Below are 22,038 nucleotides of genomic sequence, written 5' to 3'. Positions count from 1 at the left end.
ACCAGCCTGGCATCGGGTGGAGGACGCCATCATCTACCTCCTGCACCGAGCTCTGACTCACCTGGAGAAGCCTGGAAGCACTGTGAAGATCATGTTCTTTGATTTCTCCAGTGCTTTCAACACCATCCAGCCACGACTTCTGAGAGACAAGCTGGAGCTATCGGGAGTGGACCACCATATGTCCCAGTGGATACTGGACTACCTCACAGAATGTCCACAGTATGTGAGGTCACAGGGCTGTGTCTCTGACACGCTGGTCTGCAGTACGGGGGCCCCACAGGGAACTGTGCTGGCACCGTTCCTCTTCACCCTCTACACTGCAGACTTCTCCATCAACTCCCCACGCTGCCACCTACAGAAGTTCTCTGACGACTCTGCCATAGTCGGTCTCATCACAGGTGAGGACGACTCAGAGTACAGACAGTGGACTCTAGACTTTGTTGACTGGTGTCAGCAGAACCACCTGCTGATCAACGCCGGGAAAACCAAGGAGTTGGTGGTGGACTTCCGGAGACGCAGACCCACCACACTGACACCGGTGAACATCCAGGGAGTGGACATTGAGATAGTGGACTCTTATAGGTACCTGGGTGTTCACCTGAATAATAAACTGGACTGGAGCCACAACACTGATGCTCTTTACAGGAAGGGTCAGAGCAGACACTACCTGCTGAGGCGGCTGAGGTCATTTGGAGTACAGGGAGCGCTTTTAAAGACCTTCTATGACTCTGTGGTGGCATCTGTCATTTTTTACAGTGTGGTATGTTGGAGCAGCCGTTTATCGACAGCTGAGAGGAAGAGGTTGGATAAACTCATCAGGAAGGCCAGCTCTGTTCTGGGATGCACCCTGGACCCAGTGCAGGTGGTGGGAGACAGAAGGACTCTGGCCAAAATAACATCTCTGATGGACAGAGTCTCCCACCCCATGCATGGAAATGTTGCTGAACTGCAGAGCTCCTTCAGTGACAGACTGCTGCATCCTAGATGCATGAAGGAGCGTTTCCACAGGTCCTTCCTCCCCGCAGCTGTCAGACTGTACAATCAGAACTGCTCCCAACAAACAGATGTTTACATCTGTGCTGTGACTGCAATAAGTTAATTAACCGATTCGCACTACAACCTGGTTTGCCTCTTATCTGTAGTTATTTATATTTAATTTAATAACTGTACAGTACTCTCTGTATATAGTAACCATTGTCCTTAATGTAAATATGTAAGAAAAATTGTGTATGTTTCTGTTCTGTGTACTGTGTACTGTTTGTTTGTATGTGTCTTTTTGGCTGCTGTTACAACCAAATTTCCCCTTGTGAGACAATTAAAGGATTATTCTATTCTATTCTATCTATCCATCTATCCATCCATAAATAAATGTATGTATGGTATGTATGTATGTATGGTATGTATGTGTATACACACACACACACACACACACACACACACACACACATAAGGTAATGATGTTGCATTTTGTTTAATGGTTGTTGTCTCTACTCCTTTTTCATTGTCTGACTTTGTGGCTCCTTCTGCTCACATTTCTGGTGCAAGGTACCTAGAGAAGAGGAGAAGAGGGACAAGAGCAATCGAGAATGCAAAAAGTAAGAAATAAGAGAGGGGTAGATTGAAAGGTTAACCTAAATACTAAAGACAAAATAGTTACCATCACCCTTTAATTGAGTCCATAGTGCTATCTAGTATTCAAAAGAATCTTCAGACTCTCCAAAGGCAATTTCAGTGCTGTCAGAGTTTTGTTTTCTGTTTTTAAATTTACTAGATGACAACTAGTATTTAGGGGAAGGAGGAAGAAGAAATGTTTTGGCGTGGTGAAGATGACATGGCATAGAAGCTCAGAGAATTGTTTCACACACTGTTTTCTGTAGAGAGAGAGAAAGAGAGAGAGAGAGAGAGAGAGGGAGAGAGAGAGAGAGAGAGAGAGAGAGAGAGAGAGAGCAAATCTCATTTCTCATTATGGAACCTGGGATTCTGTAACAGCTAAGGGCCCCAACTGGGACAAAGTGTGAATTCAGAAAAAGCAGTATTGATAATTTTATAGTGGAAGTGGCTCCCAGTGCTACTGGCCACTTGGCACTCTGCTGTCTCTGTCCATGGTCCTGAAACAACTAGGCACAATTTGTTCTTTTCTAAATTTGTTTTTATCTCTGATATTACTACTTCCACTCAGTTCTACTACACAAGTCCTTTGCTGTTCCTGCTTGTAGTAATAATCGTGTAATATTTTAAATGTTCATTCAATCAAGTCCTGCAAACACTTTATTAAAAATGGAAATGGAGAAGTAGAATTCCTTAAGCACATCATGCATATCTTTTATCAGAAGAATTTTATTATAAATATATTACCTAGATTACATTTCAGGAACACAATATGATTTCATAGATTTCTCAAGAGTTAACACTTGTAACAAAATGATTCAAAGTGAGCACATTTTGCACATGATTGTCTCGGGATCTGTAATGAGTCAAACCTACGGAAAAGAGACAGCTGTAACCGTGGTGCTGAAACGTTTAGTTTTGTGCCATAATTAAGCCTTAATATTTGACACCATAATGTATGCGATGCTCATCAATGATGAAAAAGCATTCCGAGAAAGATTTGTTTTACGTATGATAAAAAAAATATGGGTTTAGAGACTCTTCATATGGTGACATGTAAGTGTAACTAGATAGAAACAACTCTTGGTGCCGCTGTGGGCTAGCACAAAAGCAGCACATTCATCTCCACCCACTATTACTGCATAAATATCAGTTATAGTTGTTCAGAGGAATCCGCTCGTTACACGAATTCTGTTTTGTTTCCATCCTTTAAGAAATCTTTAATTTGTTGGAATAATACTTTGTTTTTGTGGACTGCAATTTCTTCTTCTTCTTGCGGGTCTTTTGTCCCATGATGGCAGACGGCAAAAGATTTCCGGCGGTAGACCCGATCTTCTGCTTTGCTTGCTTTATTGTAACACTGCAGCTCGCTTACGGAGATCTGAGCTATTCTTTTCCCGAGGAGATGAAACGAGACTCCGTGATTGGAAATATAGCTAAGGATCTCGGTTTTGATCTGATGACTTTATTTTCCCGGAAAGCTCGTGTTGATTTTGAGGGAACTCGTAAAAGCTACTGTAATATTAATCTGAGAACGGGGGATCTGATCACATCGGAGAGAATCGACAGAGAAAGCCTTTGTGCCAAGAAACCTTCATGTGTTGTGCAAGTGGATCTGGTGTTAGAAAATCCGTTAGAGCTTCATCGTGTAAGTCTTCATATACAAGACGTGAACGATAACTCGCCAAAATTCAAAAAGAATTTGATTGAGATGGAAATACACGAGTCGGCAGACAGAGGTAACCGCTTCTCAATAGAGCAGGCCCATGACGCAGATATTGGTCAAAATGCTGTGCAAAGGTACGAGCTTCAAAAGAACGACAACTTTATTCTGGCTGTTGACAGCAACAAGGTTGAACTCGTACTAGAAAATACTCTTGATAGAGAGAAACAAAGCGTGATGAATTTACTTCTCACAGCTTTGGACGGTGGATCTCCTCAGAGATCCGGTTCCGTAGTAATACGCGTCACTGTGCTGGATGCCAATGATAACGCCCCAGTGTTCAGCCAGGCCGTTTATAAAGCCAGTCTGCCTGAAAACTGTCCTTTAGATACAATAGTGATTAAAGTCAGTGCCACAGACGCAGACGAAAGACTGAACGGAGATGTAACATATGACTTAAGTCACGTGTCTGAGGATGATATAAATGTATTTTCTATTGATCCCAAAACGGGAGAAATTAAAGTAACTGCCATGATTGACTTTGAAGAAAGAAATTCTTTTGAAATGAGAGCAGAAGCGAAAGATGGTTTAGGTCTAACTTCTTACGCCAAAGTGTTAATAGATGTCACTGATGTAAATGATAATGCACCAGGGATATATGTAAAATCACTCACTAACCCCACAGCGGAGAACGTGCCAACTGGTACAGAGGTGGGCATCATTAATGTTCAGGACAGAGACTCTGGGAATAACGGACAGGTCCGCTGTTCGATCCAACAGGGTGTCCCCTTTAAGTTGGTTCCTTCTATTAAAAACTATTATTCTCTGGTGACCACAGGACAGCTGGACCGTGAACTAGTGTCTGATTACAACATTACAATCACTGCCACTGATGAGGGCTCTCCACCTCTGTCCTCCTCTAAAAGTGTTCAATTATCTGTAGCTGACATCAACGACAACTCACCTGTGTTTGATGAGCAGTCGTACAGCGCATATGTGAGTGAGAATAACAAACCGGGCTCCACTTTATGTTCCGTTAGTGCTCGAGACCCCGACTGGAGACAGAACGGTACAGTGGTGTATTCTCTGTTAGCTGGTGAGGTGAACGGTGCCCCGGTGTCATCCTACCTATCTGTGAACGGAGACACGGGTGTGATCCACGCTGTGAGGTCGTTTGATTATGAACAGTTCAGGAGTTTCAAAGTCCATGTGATGGCCAGAGACAACGGTTCTCCTCCTCTCAGCAGCAACGTGACCGTGAGTGTGTTCATCTCAGATGTGAATGACAACTCTCCTCAGATCCTGTACCCATCCCCGGAGGGCAACTCCTTCATGACCGAGTTGGTCCCCAAAGCTGCACACGGAGGCTCTCTGGTGTCCAAAGTGATCGCGGTGGACGCGGACTCCGGACAGAACGCCTGGCTGTCCTATCATATAGTCAAATCCACAGATCCGGGACTTTTTACCATTGGTGTCCACAGTGGAGAGATCAGGACACAGCGGGACATTTCTGAATCTGACAGCATGAAACAGAACCTTGTAGTGGCAGTGAAAGATAACGGACAGCCCTCTCTGTCTGCCACCTGTTCCATGTATTTACTTATTTCTGATAACTTGGCTGAGGTGCCAGAACTGAAGGATCTGTCTTTTAATGAGAGCAATTCCAAACTGACCTCTTATCTGATCATCGCGCTGGTGTCTGTGTCCACGTTTTTTCTGACTTTCATCATCATCATCCTGGGATTAAGATTTTGTCGCAGGAGAAAGCCCAGACTGTTGTTTGACGGAGCAGTGGCCATCCCCAGCGGTTATCTTCCTCCTAATTATGCAGATGTTGATGGCACAGGAACTTTACGCAGCACTTACAATTATGATGCCTACCTGACCACAGGTTCTAGAACCAGTGACTTTAAGTTTGTGACATCATACAATGACAACACGCTGCCTGCTGACCAGACTCTGAAGAAAAGTCCATCAGACTTTGCTGATCCGTTTGAAGTTGTGGAGGCATTTGAAGAGGTAGGGATGCTCAGAACTTTTCCATTTTACTTAAAGGTCTTTAATATTTCTCTGGCTACATTGTTCTTTCACGAATTACAATCGAAGAGGCATCGTTACACTGTCAATCGAAATTGTTTTTTGCAACACGAGAGTATGAAACAGTGTATTTAATGTTTATCCCTTAAATTCACTATTCCCACAATAGTTATGGCAGCAAAAAGTTGCCACCATCGCCAGCTCGGGAATTTCACCCAACGAAATAACTAAAAGCACCAGTAAGGCGCACAGGTTCATTCCACTAAAGATGTGGCAGGAGACAAGGTTCCGAAATTCGGAAATGCAATTTTAGTATTCTAAAACAAAGCAATACAACGCCCCCACCCCCCCAAAAAACAAAAAACCCCAAAACAAAACAAAACTAGGTTTTAAATTTCTATACATTCAACCATGGGGGGTGGGGTGAATGCTTTAATGTAACTTTACACCAAGGAAATCCTATAATAGGCTACATTAACGTAACAACAGTTCTAGCGAAACAAATTAAACGATTCTTGGTGAAATAAATATAATTACAACATTAACCTTACCTCAGATATGTACACAAACTTACATAAATTAAAATAAGGCCTCAATTAGGATGTCGAACACGGTCCCAGCTGAAGTGGCAGAGCGATGAGCAAAGCACCGCTGAATGCCGCTGACGCAAACAATACCAGTGAACAAATCATAACATAACAAAAAAGAAATAAAGCAGCATAAACGAGAACCAAAGAGAAGTACAAAACGGAGAAACGCAACAGCGAGGCATCCCGAAGAGAGGCAGCAGCTTTAATATATGAAAAGTGACATATTACATTTAATAAATCGGCAATTTAAATTCAAAGCCGAACGCAGAGGAAAGGGCAGCTAATACATACCAGGCCCACTGAACTACTCCACCTAGACAGGAGAGGAGTGCTTCCCGACCCAGCAGCAACAGATAACACAACATGCCAGCAATTTCTACCTTGCAAACAGCTCGAGGCAGACAATAGTTTGTGTCCTAAACTACCAATATTGAGAAGAGCGCGATACATACCTCTTCTGTTGTATCATGCTCGCCTGGGGGGTGGGATGGTTAACTGTGGTTAACTTCACACCCTAGCACAAAAAGGAGACGCCACAAGTAAGAGGCTTCTGGACTGATGGAACATTTTTACAAGACCTCGCCATGTTTAATCGATGGTAAGGTCTTAGGAAGTGTAATTAAAAACGGGCTATTGTCTCTGTGTCAGCCCAGGCATGGTTTTCGCTTCATGACTATGAATGGACGAATTATTATTATTATTATTACTACTACATACTCTTGGAACAGTGGGCCCTAACAACATAAAATGTAAAAACAGCTCTGTGTGGCACTGAAAGGCTCTTCTGGTGTTCTCGCGCAGCCCCGTAGGAAAATGTATTTTTGTGTCTCGGCTATTCAGAATGCATTTCTGTCATATTAGTTATTTTCATATGTAACAAAATGTATAATGTATTGTAACTCATCCAAATGCCCTGACGCACTTTAGGATAACATGTTCTTTTACTGTTAAAAATGTACAGTGTTTATATACTCAAAGTTAAGTTGGCCCTCTCTTTTGGAGATTTAAACATTTTGCAATAATAATGTTTAGGAATACGGTTTATACAAACTTTTACCTAGCAAAAGCAAAGGCAATATATGTATAAATTACAATCCACATCTCGTTTACACGGACAGGCATACGGTATACCTGTGAAGTGAAGACCTTCATCCCGTGCTTAGTCTATTATATTGCAGAAATCACACGGACGTTTTAAGCTGATAAGCACAGGTAATTTAAATATGATGAATTGCTGCCACAATCCGGATTTAAATTGTGAAAATATTTCAATGCGTTCTGGTGTGAAGATGATAAAGTAACTCGTGGTGTCGCCCTTGTCTAACAGAAAATAATCTCTCGCCACTCCACCCACTATTGCATCGAAATCAGTTGTAAAGTGTCTGGATAATCTGGTAAAATCCCGGATAGAGATGGCGCAAATTCTTACCAAATAACCGAACATTTAGTTGTTTTGGTCCGACCTTCTTTTTTTGTGCTGCACAGTACATTTTGTTTGAAATTGACGGTCGATCTTTGTCAGAATGCGGGACAAAGGATTTTCGGCGCAAGGCCCGATCTTCTGCATTTCTTCCATTTTTGTAACACTGCACCTCGTTTATGGAGATCTGAGCTATTCCTTTCCCGAGGAGATTAAACGAGACTCAGCAATTGGAAATATAGCCAAGGATCTCGGTTTTGATTTGAGGACTTTATCTTCCCGGAAGGCTCGTGTTAATTTTGAGGGCACTCATAAGCGTTACTGTGATATTAATATGAGAACGGGGGATCTGATCACATTGGAGAGAATCGACAGAGAAAGCCTCTGTGCCAAGAAACCTTCATGTGTTGTGCAAGTGGATCTGGTGTTAGAAAATCCTTTAGAGCTTCATCGTGTAAGTCTTCATATACAAGACGTGAACGACAACTCGCCAAAATTCAAAAAGAATTTGATTGAGATGGAAATACGCGAGTCGGCAGACAGAGGTAACCGCTTCTCAATAGAGCAGGCCCGTGACGCAGATATAGGTCAAAATGCTGTGCAAAGGTACGAGCTTCAAAAGAACGACAACTTTATTCTGGCTGTTGACAGCAACAAGGTTGAACTCGTACTAGAAAATACTCTTGATAGAGAGAAACAAAGCGTGATGAATTTACTTCTCACAGCTTTGGACGGTGGATCTCCTCAGAGATCCGGTTCCGTAGTAATACGCGTCACTGTGCTGGATGCTAATGATAACGCCCCAGTGTTCAGCCAGGCCGTTTATAAAGCCAGTCTGCCTGAAAACTGTCCTTTAGATACAATAGTGATTAAAGTCAGTGCCACAGACGGAGACGAAGGAGTGAATGGAGATGTAACGTATGACTTAAGTCCAGTGTCTGACGACGACATAAATGTATTTTCCATTGATCGTAAAACGGGAAAAATTAAAGTAACTGCTGTGATTGACTTTGAAGAAAGAAATTCTTTTGAAATGAGAGCAGAAGCGAAAGATGGTTTAGGACTAACATCTTATGCTAAAGTGTTAATAGATGTGACTGATGTAAATGATAATGCACCAGTTATAAATCTAAATTCAATGTCTAACCCCACACCCGAGAACGTGCCAACTGGTACAGAGGTGGGCATCATTAATGTTCAGGACAGAGACTCTGAGAATAACGGACAGGTCCGCTGCTCCATCCAGCAGGGTGTCCCCTTTAAGTTGGTTCCTTCTATTAAAAACTATTATTCTCTGGTGACCACAGGACAACTGGACCGCGAACTAGTATCTGATTACAACATTACAATCACTGCCACTGACGAGGGCTCTCCACCTCTGTCCTCCTCTAAAACTGTTCAGTTATCTGTAGCTGACATCAACGACAACCCACCTGTGTTTGATGAGCAGTCGTACAGCGCATTTGTGAGTGAGAATAACAAACCTGGCTCCACCTTGTGCTCCATTAGTGCTCGAGACCCCGACTGGAGACAGAATGGTACAGTGGTTTATTCTCTGCTAGCTGGTGAGGTGAACGGTGCCCCGGTGTCCTCCTATCTGTCTGTGAACGGAGACACGGGTGTGATCCACGCTGTGAGGTCGTTTGATTATGAACAGTTCAGGAGTTTTAAAGTCCATGTGATGGCCAGAGACAACGGTTCTCCTCCTCTCAGCAGCAACGTGACCGTGAGTGTGTTCATCTCAGATGTGAATGACAACTCTCCTCAGATCCTGTACCCATCCCCGGAGGGCAACTCCTTCATGACCGAGCTGGTCCCCAAAGCTGCACACGGAGGCTCTCTGGTGTCCAAAGTGATCGCGGTGGATGCGGACTCCGGACAGAACGCCTGGCTGTCCTATCATATAGTCAAATCCACAGATCCGGGACTTTTTACTATTGGTGTCCACAGCGGAGAGATCAGGACACAGCGGGACATTTCTGAATCTGACAGCATGAAACAGAACCTTGTAGTGGCAGTGAAAGATAACGGACAGCCCTCTCTGTCTGCCACCTGTTCCATGTATTTACTAATTTCTGATAACTTGGCTGAGGTGCCAGAACTGAAGGATCTGTCTTATAATGAGAGCAATTCCAAACTGACCTCTTATCTGATCATCGCGCTGGTGTCTGTGTCCACGTTTTTTCTGACTTTCATTATCATCATCCTGGGTTTGAGGTTTTGTCGCAGGAGAAAGCCCAGACTGTTACTTGATGGAGCAGTGGCCATTCCCAGCGGTTATCTCCCTCCTAATTATGCAGATGTTGATGGCACAGGAACTTTACGCAGCACTTACAATTATGATGCCTACCTGACCACAGGTTCTAGAACCAGTGACTTTAAGTTTGTGACATCATACAATGACAACACGCTGCCTGCTGACCAGACTCTGAAGAAAAGTTCATCAGATTTTGCTGATCCGTTTGACGATATCACCACATCTTCTGAGGTAGAAAAACGTAACTTCTTTCCCACATATACAATTAGACTTAGAACTTTTATTGTCATTGTACATATACAATGACAATTGTACATATTGTACATATACATCTTACATATGTATATATGTATACAAATACATATATATATATATATATATATATATATATATATATATATATATATACATATATATATGTATGTGTGTGTGTGTGTGTGTGTGTGTGTGTGTATATATGTACATATGTGTGTATATATATGACATTTTTTCCACCAACTGTATTCAGGAAAGCACAGTTTTAAGTTTATATTTTTGAGTGAAAACAGTCACATTTAACTATTCCACTGGCTCAACACAAAACTGCCTTTCAGTGTCTGAGACAACAGCAACATCAAAGTCCATATCAGAGCTCAATCAGTATAGACAATAGTAGTGACCTGTCAAGAAACAAATATACAAAAAGAAAACAAATTGTTCTTTGGAACCCATAATTCACAGTTCAGCTGACAAAGAAGTGCACTGTAAACTCTCTTTTTAACTTGTACATTTTTAAGAGGGAACATCATGAACTCACTTTGATTTCTCTACACAGCCGTTGTGCCAGGATAAGTACACGCGCAGGAATCACACAGCAAGTGATCTCCCCTCTGAATCAAACAGAAACATAAAAAGTTGTGCAAAGTGAGTAACAGTGTAAACTTAAAAACTTTGAAATCTCTTAGGACACTCTGTCATTACCCACGCCAACCCGCTCTTCAGTCCTGCTCACAGCACGTGACCCTTGAACATACACCCGTGGCACGTTCAGAACTCTACAAAAATCATCACAAACACGGAGTCATCGCATAATAAACTTAGCTTCTTATGCTAATTACCGTCTCCGACAAAACCGACGACAAAATTTTGCAATATTTTACACTTTTCTAGCACATTTACCTCACGTGTAGATAGAGGTTGCAAAAGTTTGCGTTGCTAACTCTCCAGTGCTCCGACTTGCAGTGCGCAGTGCGTGACGCAAACCTGAGTACATGCATGCTTTGGCTTAAGGTGGCTCTTAAAGGGACAGTGTACCCCCAAAACGCAAGGTCTAGTCATCACCATGACAACTCTACAAACAGGCTGTTACCTCACAGTTTTACGACAGTCCTGCCGGTGCTCACAGTCCCCTGCTACGAGTCAACGTCCTCGGTGACCCCCTCCACATCCACCATTCCCCTAAATTTGGTGGCGTAGAGAACCATACCAGCTAAGACCTGGGAGACTACATCTGGACTTCAAAAGTAAACTCCCAGCCCATTGTTCCTTCAGTGGTGCTAGTTTCAGTCATTATGCAACAGTCATTAAAAACAACAACTCAGCGTTTAAGAAAAAATTGGGGCCATTTTAGCATTAATTAAACCCACAGACAAATAACTCAATTTATTTTCCAAGTAATGTAACAGTTTTTGGCTTTGCTAACATAACTGAATTTGGGATGAATTTGAACTGTGATTTAAGAGTAACAGGTGAACACATGCAATTGAAACAGATATTTTACTTGCAGGAAATGGACCTTTGTATAGCTACACAGAAATTCCAAGAACAAAAACATCTAATTATTTCCAATAATTCATTTTTTTTTTAAATAAAATAAAATTTGTAACATTTCTAATTTAAAATTATATTAAATGAAAATAATTTGCTTTTCATTCAAGCAAAACGACATTTCAACATGACACTGAAACTTTTGAGCAGTGGCATTGAGCGCCAATGACATTTTGTTTAAAGAAAAGTGTATTTAAATTGCAGCAGTAGCCTGCTCATTCTTTTATGATGTCGTTTCCAGGTCTCGGCAGGGTCAACTGATTCACTTTTTAGGCAATATGATGGAAACAAAGCTTCAGTTTCGGATGCAGCCTTGCAGTAGTTAGCTTTGGGTAGAGTTTTAAAAATAAATTAGTCTTTACAGTTGTATAGTTATCTCTCATTGATTTTAGGAGACAACACATTGCGCAATAACCATGCCAAATCTTACAGTGCCCGTCCATGGTGCTGAAACGATTCAGGGTTTCTTGGAGTAACTGGATCTGGAGACTTGTTTGGTATCTCCGACATTCCATGTGAATTTCAGTAATCAAAACTGTACGTTTGTGTAATTCAGTTACCTCAGCTTATTGTCTCAAAAAGGAGAACCTTAGAACTTTTGTGTATTACAAAAATGTAAAATAAATTCAAGAATGTAAGGGTTTGTTGAAGCTCAAACAGTATACATTTGAGGGTAACAAACCAAATATCATTTTAAATGACTGTTGTGGCATGACATCGGCATCTTACTCAAGCATTCTTTGCTAACTGTGCCTAATGTTTTTTTAAAATAATATTCGCAACTGTTAAATATGGCCGAGAGCGGTCTTGGAGTGATTTACTTTTTTATGAATAATAGGTGACTCGTGGTGTCGCTGTTGACTAACGGAAAATAAGCACTCGCCACTCCACCCACTCTACTTACTGATTAGATATCAAATGCAGACTGCTGGAAAAACGCATATATCCGAACCTTCCGAACCCCATACCTTGCTGTAAAGTTCTAAGGATTGCTGTGTATTTTGGAATAGATTTCACTTTGCCACTGTGGACAGTATAATTGCTGCAAGATGGGCTCTTTTCGAGTCAGGATGGGAGACAAAGGATTTTCAATAGCAGGGCCGATCTTCTTCTTTGCCTCCTTTATTGTAACGCTGCGCATCGCTCATGGAGATCTAAGTTATAATATTCAAGAGGAGATGAAACGAGACTCCGTGATTGGAAATATAGCTAAGGATCTTGGGCTTGATCTGAGGACTTTATCTTCCCGGAAGGCTCGCATTGATTTTGATGGATCTCGTAAGCGTTACTGTGACATTAATATGAGAACGGGAGATTTGATCACATCGGAGAGAATCGACAGAGAAAGCCTTTGTGGCAAGAAACCTTCATGTGTTGTGCAAGTGGATATGGTTTTACAAAATCCTTTGGACCTTCATCGTGTAAGTGTTCATATTCAAGACGTGAATGACAACTCGCCAAAATTCAGAGAAAATTTGATTGAGATGGAAATAAGCGAGTCAACCGAGAAGGGTAGCCGCTTCTCAATAGAGCAGGCCCATGACGCAGATATAGGTCAAAATGCTGTGCAAAGGTACGAGCTTCAAAAGAACGACATCTTTATTCTGGCTGCTGACAGCAACAAGGTTGAACTTGTGTTAGAAAATAAACTTGATCGAGAGAGACAAAAAAAGATGAATTTACTCCTCACAGCTTTGGACGGTGGATCTCCTCAGAGATCCGGTACCGTAGTCATACACGTCACTGTGGTGGATGCCAATGATAACGCCCCAGTGTTCAGCCGGGCCGTTTATAAAGCCAGTCTGCCTGAAAATTCTCCTTTAGATACACCAGTGATTAAAGTCAGTGCGACAGACGCAGACGAAGGAGTGAACGGAGATGTAACGTATGACTTAGGGCACATATCTGATGATAATATGAATGTGTTTACTATTGAACACAAAACGGGAGAAATTAGAGTAACTGGTGTAATTGACTTTGAAGACAGAAGCTCTTTTGAAATCCCAGTGCAAGCCAAGGATGGTTTAGGACTAAAATCATATGCCAAAGTTACAATAGAGATTACTGACATAAACGACAATGCACCAGCGGTTTCTCTGGAATCGCTGTCTAACTCCATTCCTGAGAACGTCTCGCCTGGTACAGAGGTGGGCATCATTAACGTGCAGGACAGAGACTCTGAGAATAACGGACAGGTCCGCTGTTCGATCCAACATGGTGTCCCCTTTAAACTGGTTCCTTCTATTAAAAACTATTATTCTCTGGTGACCACAGGACAGCTGGACCGCGAACTAGTGTCTGATTACAACATTACAATCACTGCCACTGATGAGGGCTCTCCACCTCTGTCCTCCTCTAAAACTGTTCAGTTATCTGTAGCTGACATCAACGACAACCCACCTGTGTTTGATGAACAGTCGTACAGCGCATATGTGAGTGAGAATAACAAGCCTGGCTCCACTTTATGTTCCGTTAGTGCTCGAGACCCCGACTGGAGACAGAACGGTACAGTGGTTTATTCTCTGTTAGCTGGTGAGGTGAACGGCGCCCCGGTGTCCTCCTATCTGTCTGTGAACGGAGACACGGGTGTGATCCACGCTGTGAGGTCGTTTGATTACGAACAGTTCAGGAGTTTTAAAGTCTACGTAATGGCCAGAGACAACGGTTCTCCTCCTCTCAGCAGCAACGTGACCGTGAGTGTGTTCATCTCAGATGTGAATGACAACTCTCCTCAGATCCTGTACCCCTCCCCAGAGGGCAACTCCTTCATGACCGAGCTGGTCCCCAAAGCTGCACACGGAGGCTCTCTGGTGTCCAAAGTGATCGCGGTGGACGCGGACTCCGGACAGAACGCCTGGCTGTCCTATCAAATAGTCAAATCCACTGATCCGGGACTTTTTACTATTGGTGTCCACAGCGGAGAGATCAGGACACAGCGGGACATTTCTGAATCTGACAGCATGAAACAGAACCTTGTAGTGGCAGTGAAAGATAACGGACAGCCCTCTCTGTCTGCCACTTGTTCCATGTATTTACTAATTTCTGATAACTTGGCTGAGGTGCCAGAACTGAAGGATCTCTCTTATAGTGACAGCAATTCCAAACTGACCTCTTATCTGATCATCGCGCTGGTGTCTGTGTCCACCTTTTTTCTGACTTTCATCATCATCATCCTGGGTTTGAGGTTTTGTCGCAGGAGAAAACCCAGACTGATGTTTGACGGAGCAGTGGCCATCCCCAGCGGTTATCTCCCCCCTAATTACGCAGATGTTGATGGCACAGGAACTTTACGCAGCACTTACAATTATGATGCGTACCTGACCACAGGTTCTAGAACCAGTGACTTTAAGTTTGTGACATCATATAACGATAACACGCTGCCTGCTGACCAGACTCTGAAGAAAAGTCCATCAGGCTTTGCTGATCCATTTGAAGATTTCGATACTTCATTGGAGGTAGGATTCTGAAATATCAAATTTGCAGTGTTTTGTTATTTCTTTAAGTTTTTACATTTATAGCACCGTCTTTGATAAGTAGAACCTGAGGCTTCTTGTTATTTACAGGGTCTTTCCTACAGTACCTCACCTTTCTTGCATTTATTTAGTGTGTTCGTGTATGAATTTTAATGTTTTTCAAAATAACGCCTTTCATCATATACAAACAAAGTCAATCTGCACTGTTAATGATCTTTCACATAAAAGACGAATAAAGGTCCTATATTCAAGATTTACTTATTAGTTCATGTAAATTCGGAAGTCCCCGTGTTTAGTTCGTGTTGTAGTGATTAACGCATTCGTTGTTTAAGGAACGGAAACCTTCCATTTTTAAAGAGGCACAGCGGGGAAATCCCCGGCTTGCGTCAGGAAGTGCATCCGACGTCAAATCCGTCAAATCAAAACCTTCAGCTATCCGCGTTAGCGATAGTCGGGGAAGTAAGTGACCAGTCGAAGGGACGTTCTGTGCGTTAAAAAAAAAAAAAAAAAAAAAAAAAAAAAAAAAAAAAAAAAAAAATCACAATTATAGTTAATGGGCATTATTATCAGTGTAGTATTAAAATGACTAAATCACCTTTTAAACTACCGAAACAATAACCATCACATATTAATCACTTCCTGCTGTCAATATTGATAATCTCATTTCTTGTGCTCGACTCATTGTCATCTCATGTACATCCACATTGCACTTCGGTATACATTAGTGTTACCGCATGTTACAATGTTGTTCTCAAAGGTGTGTTGACAGTCTGGTGGATGGTGAGCGCTACATGTTTATTTCTATTCCGTTGTGGCGCCAGAGAAGGAGACTGAAAATGTAACTCAACTGATAACGCCACCTGGGGTTGGAGTTGCACCCCAGGAAATTTCACATTAACCAGTGCAAATGTTTTACCAGTTACAAAGACACGCGGGCTGATTATTGACAAAGAAGAGGCGTGGCAAGTCATTTTCAATAGGTTTATTTAACGAATTAGCTGAATAATGTGGAGATACAAAGAAAACAGCACATTTAGTGGCAGGACTTCCAATACCACCGTACCTTTAACTAAAACACCACTACCAGACATTGTTTAAAACTACAAGACTCACTGCCACTGTGTTGTTCCAAGTAAAATAGCAGCTCAACAAAATAGCCAATTAATATGGTTAAATACAGGTCACTTTGGGAGTGCCCAAGGACTGCCACCAGTTCCTCACTCGTCACCTCGCATTGCAGTTGTCACTGCAACTTAAATGGCGCTTTATAATCGTATCCCGGCGTTAACACTCGCATGCATAAGAAGGAACCTGACCAAACGTGCCTAGCCCCTTAGCAAGCGTCCGTGTCTAAAACTAAAGTGAAATAAACCTATAAATCAAGCAAGAAATAGGGAACAACTCAGTGAAAAATAAACAGAAGAGGAGTGTATGTATCTACATATAAAACCTTTAAGATACCACATAAATGCACCATGAGGCGCGCCCACGCTGGATTCCAACAAAGTGCGAGGTGGCACAAACGGCACAGGACAAGATTAAACATGATAAAGCAAAATTAAAACAAAACAAGACACTAGAGGACACTGAAAACAACAACGAGAAACAACAAGACTCAACAAGATGGCAGGAGGGTACCTATAACAAGAGAAAAGAACAGTTATCCTTGGTCCACGCTATTATAAACCAAACTGCAGACTTCATACGAGGATCCTACTCACCACTCGACTGAATCTGATCTGCAACATTAAGATCAAGCTGTGATCGTCACCATATATGAGAGGAATTAATACCAAACGCTAAATCAGTGAATAGACCACAGCTGCTCCTCATAACTAACCTCTGATTAGATCGCTGGGGGACCATTAAATGTTCACGCTGCGTTCACAGACACCATGTGGGAACAAAACATCTTCTACAAAATCTAACCCACTAGACTAACATGAAACTTCAAGCCAACAAAGACACTGATTTGTTAGGTGGTTGTCAAATGCCCGTGAGCTCATTAATACTGGTTAGCTACTAACATTTGCAGCACTGACTAAGTAAAAATGAATAGGTGTCGTGTGTTCCCGGTGGGACTGTTGTAGTCCACAACTCATGGATGACATTAAGAAAGAAGTTCAGTTTCAAATTCAAAGAAGTGCAGTGTTGACTGACGTGTACTTTACTTTGATATTTCCTTTGCTGCTGCTTGGATATGGAACGCCAGGACTGACATAATGAATTAATTAAATACACCATTAAATAATGAATTAAATGTGGCAAAAATTAATTAAAATGTGAAATAAATAAATAAATAATTAAATGTGGCAATAATTATTTAATTAATTAAACGTGTCAAAAATATTTATTTAATTAATTATTTCCAATTTTAATTAATTATTGTCACATTTAATTCATTATTTAATGGTATAATTACTTTATTATGTCCGTCCTGGCGTTCCATACTTGGACAAGTAGTACTTTGTTTGCTTTTTGTCTCAGATAAAGAAATGCCATATGAAGCTTGTACAACACAGTGTATTATTGCAGATTTCATAAAGGGACTGTCTTGTCTTCATGGTTATGAATAGCTGGAGTTTAGCCATTAAGAGATTTCCCTTTCAACGCTTCATGTTGTTTGTGCTAAAAGTGGTGTCATCACTTCAGTATTTAAAAACTGAAACATAACACCAAGTTCACATATAAATGTGTATGTGTGTATGTCCGACCGCGTGCGTGCGTTTCCGTTTTAAGTTACACGACCTCAGGTTTATCTCGTGACCTCCTGAACTGTGTTGAGCATATGTTATGAAGCTGTGAGTCAATGTACAAAAATGCATGTAATGTGTTTAATTATAATCACGTCCATCAGCAGTAAGATGACACGTACATCGATGCATCATTCTAATAATGTCTACTCTAGTATAAAGGCTGACTTTTCGTAAAAAGACTATGTCTACTTCTGATTTGTTGCTTATCTATATTTTAAAGAAGTAGTTGCTATAAATCGGAAATAAATAATTGAAATTGCCATTTCAATTACCTTTTTTTTTCTGTGTCTGTGTGAGTGTTGCGGCATTTGTCTTCTTTTCTGTATAAAAACGGTCTCAGTATTTCCTCTGCCGCTGTCCATGGTTCTGAGCCTTGTCATTTACATTCTGTAGCTATAATTACTGATATTTCATGTACTGTCTAGTTTATTTTCATTATAATATACCGAGAACATAATTCGATATTCCAATTTAGTGTATCGACGGGAGTAAAAACTACCTTCATGTGATTTTTTTTCTTTCTTTTTTTTGGACATGAAGACGTTTTATTCAAACGCGGATGTGAAGTTAAAAAGACACATGGTGTCACTGTTGGCTGGAAGAAAAAGAACATGCAGCACTCCACCCATCGTGAATTCAGTTTTTTTTTTTTTTTTTCATTTATCAGAAGCGCTAAATCCTGGGACATAGTTCTGTAAAAACTGGTGTGGACTATTGGATTTCTGACTGATTTGGGATACATATGTTGTTTCTCTCTGAATAGCCAGATAAACAAGCGGAAGACGTTGTTTCATTTCAGGATGAGAGACAAAGGATTTTCAGGCCCGATCTATTGCCTTGCTACGTTTATTGTAACGATGCGCCTCGTAAGCGGGGATCTGAGTTATTCTTTTGCCGAAGAGATGAAACGCGACTTCGTTATTGGAAATATAGCTAAGGATCTCGGTATTGACCGTGGAGGCTTTTCTTCACGACAGGCCCGTGTTGATTTTGAAGGATCTCGTAAAATGTATTGTGACATTAACATTAGTACTGGGGATTTTACTACGATGGACAGAATTGACAGAGAAAGCCTTTGTGGCAAGAAGCCTTCCTGTGTGTTAAAAGCAGATCTAGTTTTGGAAAATCCGTTGGAGCTTCATCGTGTAAGTCTTCATATTCAAGACATAAATGACAACTCTCCACAATTCAAAGATCATTTAATTGAAATGGAAATAAGCGAGTTAGCAGATAGGGGAACACGATTTCCAATAGAGCAGGCCCATGACGCAGATATAGGTCAAAATGCTGTTCAAAGGTACATCTTACAAAAGAACAACCATTTCATTTTATCAGTTGACAACAACAACGTCGATCTTGTACTGGAAAATAAACTTGATCGAGAAAAGCAAAAGGAGATGAATTTACTCATCACAGCTTTGGACGGTGGATCTCCTCAGAGATCAGGTACCGTAGTCATACACGTCACTGTACTGGATGCTAATGATAACGCCCCAGTGTTCAGCCAGGCCGTTTATAAAGCCAGTCTGCCTGAAAATTGTCCTTTAGATACAACAGTGATTAAAGTCAGTGCCACAGACGCAGATGAAGGAGTGAATGGAGATGTAACGTATGACTTCGGTCATATATCTGACAACGATGATAAAGTTTTCTGTATTAATCCTAAAACTGGAGAAATTAAAGTGTGTGGTTTGATTGACTATGAAGAAAAAAATTATTTTGAAATGAAAGTGCAGGCTAAAGACGGTTTAGGGTTAACATCTTATGCTAAAGTGTTAATAGATGTTATTGATAATAATGACAACTCGCCAGTTATATACCTGAAGTCACTGTCAAATCCCATTCCTGAGAATGTGCCACCTGGTACAGAGGTGGGCATCATTAACGTGCAGGACAAAGACTCTGAGAATAACAGACAGGTCCGCTGCTCCATTCAGCAGGGTGTCCCCTTTAAGTTGGTTCCTTCTATTAAAAACTATTATTCTCTGGTGACCACAGGACAACTGGACCGCGAACTAGTGTCTGATTACAACATTACAATCACTGCCACTGACGAGGGCTCTCCACCTCTGTCCTCCTCTAAAAGTGTTCAGTTATCTGTAGCTGATATCAATGACAACCCACCTGTGTTTGAGGAGCAGTCATACAGTGCATATGTGAGTGAGAATAACAAACCTGGCTCCACTTTATGTTCCGTTAGTGCTCGAGACCCCGACTGGAGACAAAACGGTACAGTGGTTTATTCTCTGTTAGCTGGTGAGGTGAACGGTGCCCCGGTGTCATCCTATCTATCTGTGAACGGAGACACGGGTGTGATCCACGCTGTGAGGTCGTTTGATTATGAACAATTCAGGAAATTTAAAGTTCACGTGATGGCCAGAGACAACGGTTCTCCTCCTCTCAGCAGCAACGTGACCGTGAGTGTTTTCATCTCAGATGTGAATGACAACTCTCCTCAGATTCTATACCCCTCACCGGAGGGCAACTCCTTCATGACCGAGCTGGTCCCCAAAGCTGCACACGGAGGCTCTTTGGTTTCCAAGGTGATCGCGGTGGACGCAGACTCTGGACAGAACGCCTGGCTGTCCTATCAAATAGTCAAATCCACTGATCCGGGACTTTTTACTATTGGTGTCCACAGCGGAGAGATCAGGACACAGCGGGACATTTCTGAATCTGACAGCATGAAACAGAACCTTGTAGTGGCAGTGAAAGATAACGGACAGCCCTCTCTGTCTGCCACCTGTTCCATGTATTTACTTATTTCTGATAACTTGGCTGAGGTGCCAGAACTGAAGGATCTGTCTTATAATGAGAGCAATTCCAAACTGACCTCTTATCTGATCATCGCGCTGGTGTCTGTGTCCACCTTTTTTCTGACTTTCATCATCATCATCCTGGGTTTGAGGTTTTGTCGCAGGAGAAAGCCCAGACTATTGTTTGACGGAGCAGTGGCCATTCCCAGCGGTTATCTCCCTCCTAATTACGCAGATGTTGATGGCACAGGAACTTTACGCAGCACTTACAATTATGATGCGTACCTGACCACAGGGTCTAGAACCAGTGACTTTAAGTTTGTGACATCATACAATGACAACACGCTGCCTGCTGACCAGACTCTGAAGAAAAGTCCATCAGACTTTGCTGATCCATTTGACACTCTGGGTCAATCTATAGAGGTAAGACACTCACAAATCTTTCATCTGTTTCCTACACTTTTTGTTGTGTTTCTTTTTCTTTTTTTAAAATTTATTTGTAAGACCGTTGTTCATGTCTTTATCTTGCACATGTAGTATTGTCGTTTACTATGAATTGCTTATCACATGATGAAAACTGCGACAGACTGGCGACCTGTCCAGGGCGTACCCCGCCTCTCGCCCTATGAAAGCTGGGATAGGCTCCAGCGCCCCCCGCGACCCTGAAAAAGATAAGCGGAAGCGAATGGATGGATGGATGGATGGATGGATGGATGGATGATGAAAACTTTCATTCAGAAACACCGTATGGCATGTTGATCTCGACTATTTTACTGTTTTTCTTTACTTATTGTGTAACTTACATCTTAGTTTGTTATTTGCGGGTGCTATTTTACGTGATTTTGTATACTGTTGTTATGTTTTTCTGGGTTCTTGTGTCAAAAAGAGTTAATGAAATAACTCACTCTTTAGCAAACTATACCATATAAAACAATGCAGACTTATGCCATGGTTAACTTATTGTAATTGTTTGCTTTTATCAAAATAATTTATTCACACTATTGAAGAGCACGTGGCTGCGCGTATAGCAGAAACACATTTTGTATCTTTGCGTGGTTGGTCCTGCCAAATCTCAAATTAACTGTCCTTGGTGCTGAAATATTCCTCAGGGCCTCAGAGACCCACTCACTGTAATTGTTCTTTCTCTCCCCCCCCTCTCTCTCTACCTGTCTTTCCCTCTCGCGCGCGCGCCCTCTCTCTGTAGTTGTGCTCTTTCATTTAAATCGACGTCATTTCTAGTAATTGTCTGCGACCATGGATAATATTAATAATAATGATAATAATTATAAAAGTCATTAGTGTTGTTACTTACGGATTATACTGAATTCTTGTTATTTTGCTGAGCTCAGCTCAGAATATGAAGTAGTCAGGTATACCATTTTACATTTGAGTTTGATTTTTAACCTGGTATTAGCGTACGTAAAACAGTCTCAACAGAATTTTCTGTCATGTTTATCTATGTGACCTTCAAAATAATAGCAATATCTACATACAACAGTTTGTTTTTCATTTCTTCTTTCTTTGACAACGGTGAAGAAACATTAGCTTAATTGTATCTAGAACATTCGTCCCGCAAATCAAATGTTCTTCAGTTCAGTTGTATTCTGTGAACGAAGAACACAAGATGTGTTATATGATGAGCCTGTTTATAGTTTATGTACCTGAGGTAAAT

At 41.5% G+C, this 22,038-nt stretch overlaps 1 protein-coding gene and 1 long non-coding RNA gene across 7 annotated transcripts in view; one reads left to right on the top strand and one right to left on the bottom strand.

The window, feature by feature from the left end:
• Positions 1 to 2,751: 2,751 nt before the first annotated feature.
• LOC100711027 (protocadherin gamma-C5) overlaps positions 2,752 to 22,038 on the top strand; it is a 285,882-nt gene continuing 266,595 nt past the window's right edge. Inside the window, exon 1 of one of the 6 annotated variants that reach the window (XM_019366087.2) lies at positions 2,752 to 5,290. In XM_019366087.2, coding sequence (XP_019221632.1) covers positions 2,900 to 5,290 — 2,391 coding nt within the window. In that variant the 5' untranslated portion in view covers positions 2,752 to 2,899. Of the gene's footprint in view, positions 5,291 to 7,249; positions 9,807 to 18,265; positions 20,790 to 22,038 lie in introns of those variants that run through there. The other 5 variants (XM_019366129.2, XM_019366092.2, XM_019366137.2 and 2 more) reach the window with 5 other exon arrangements.
• LOC102078653 (uncharacterized) lies at positions 10,147 to 10,838 on the bottom strand. Its single transcript, XR_002064157.2, has 4 exons — positions 10,734 to 10,838; positions 10,540 to 10,609; positions 10,372 to 10,444; positions 10,147 to 10,234 (listed from the first exon to the last, which is right to left on the bottom strand). It is a non-coding gene; the product is annotated as an uncharacterized LOC102078653 (long non-coding RNA).

Source organism: Oreochromis niloticus, linkage group LG2 (assembly GCF_001858045.2).
Source record: "Oreochromis niloticus isolate F11D_XX linkage group LG2, O_niloticus_UMD_NMBU, whole genome shotgun sequence".
In the NCBI taxonomy this organism is placed as follows: Eukaryota; Metazoa; Chordata; class Actinopteri; order Cichliformes; family Cichlidae; genus Oreochromis; species Oreochromis niloticus.
This window is presented reverse-complemented; position numbering and strand designations above follow the sequence as displayed.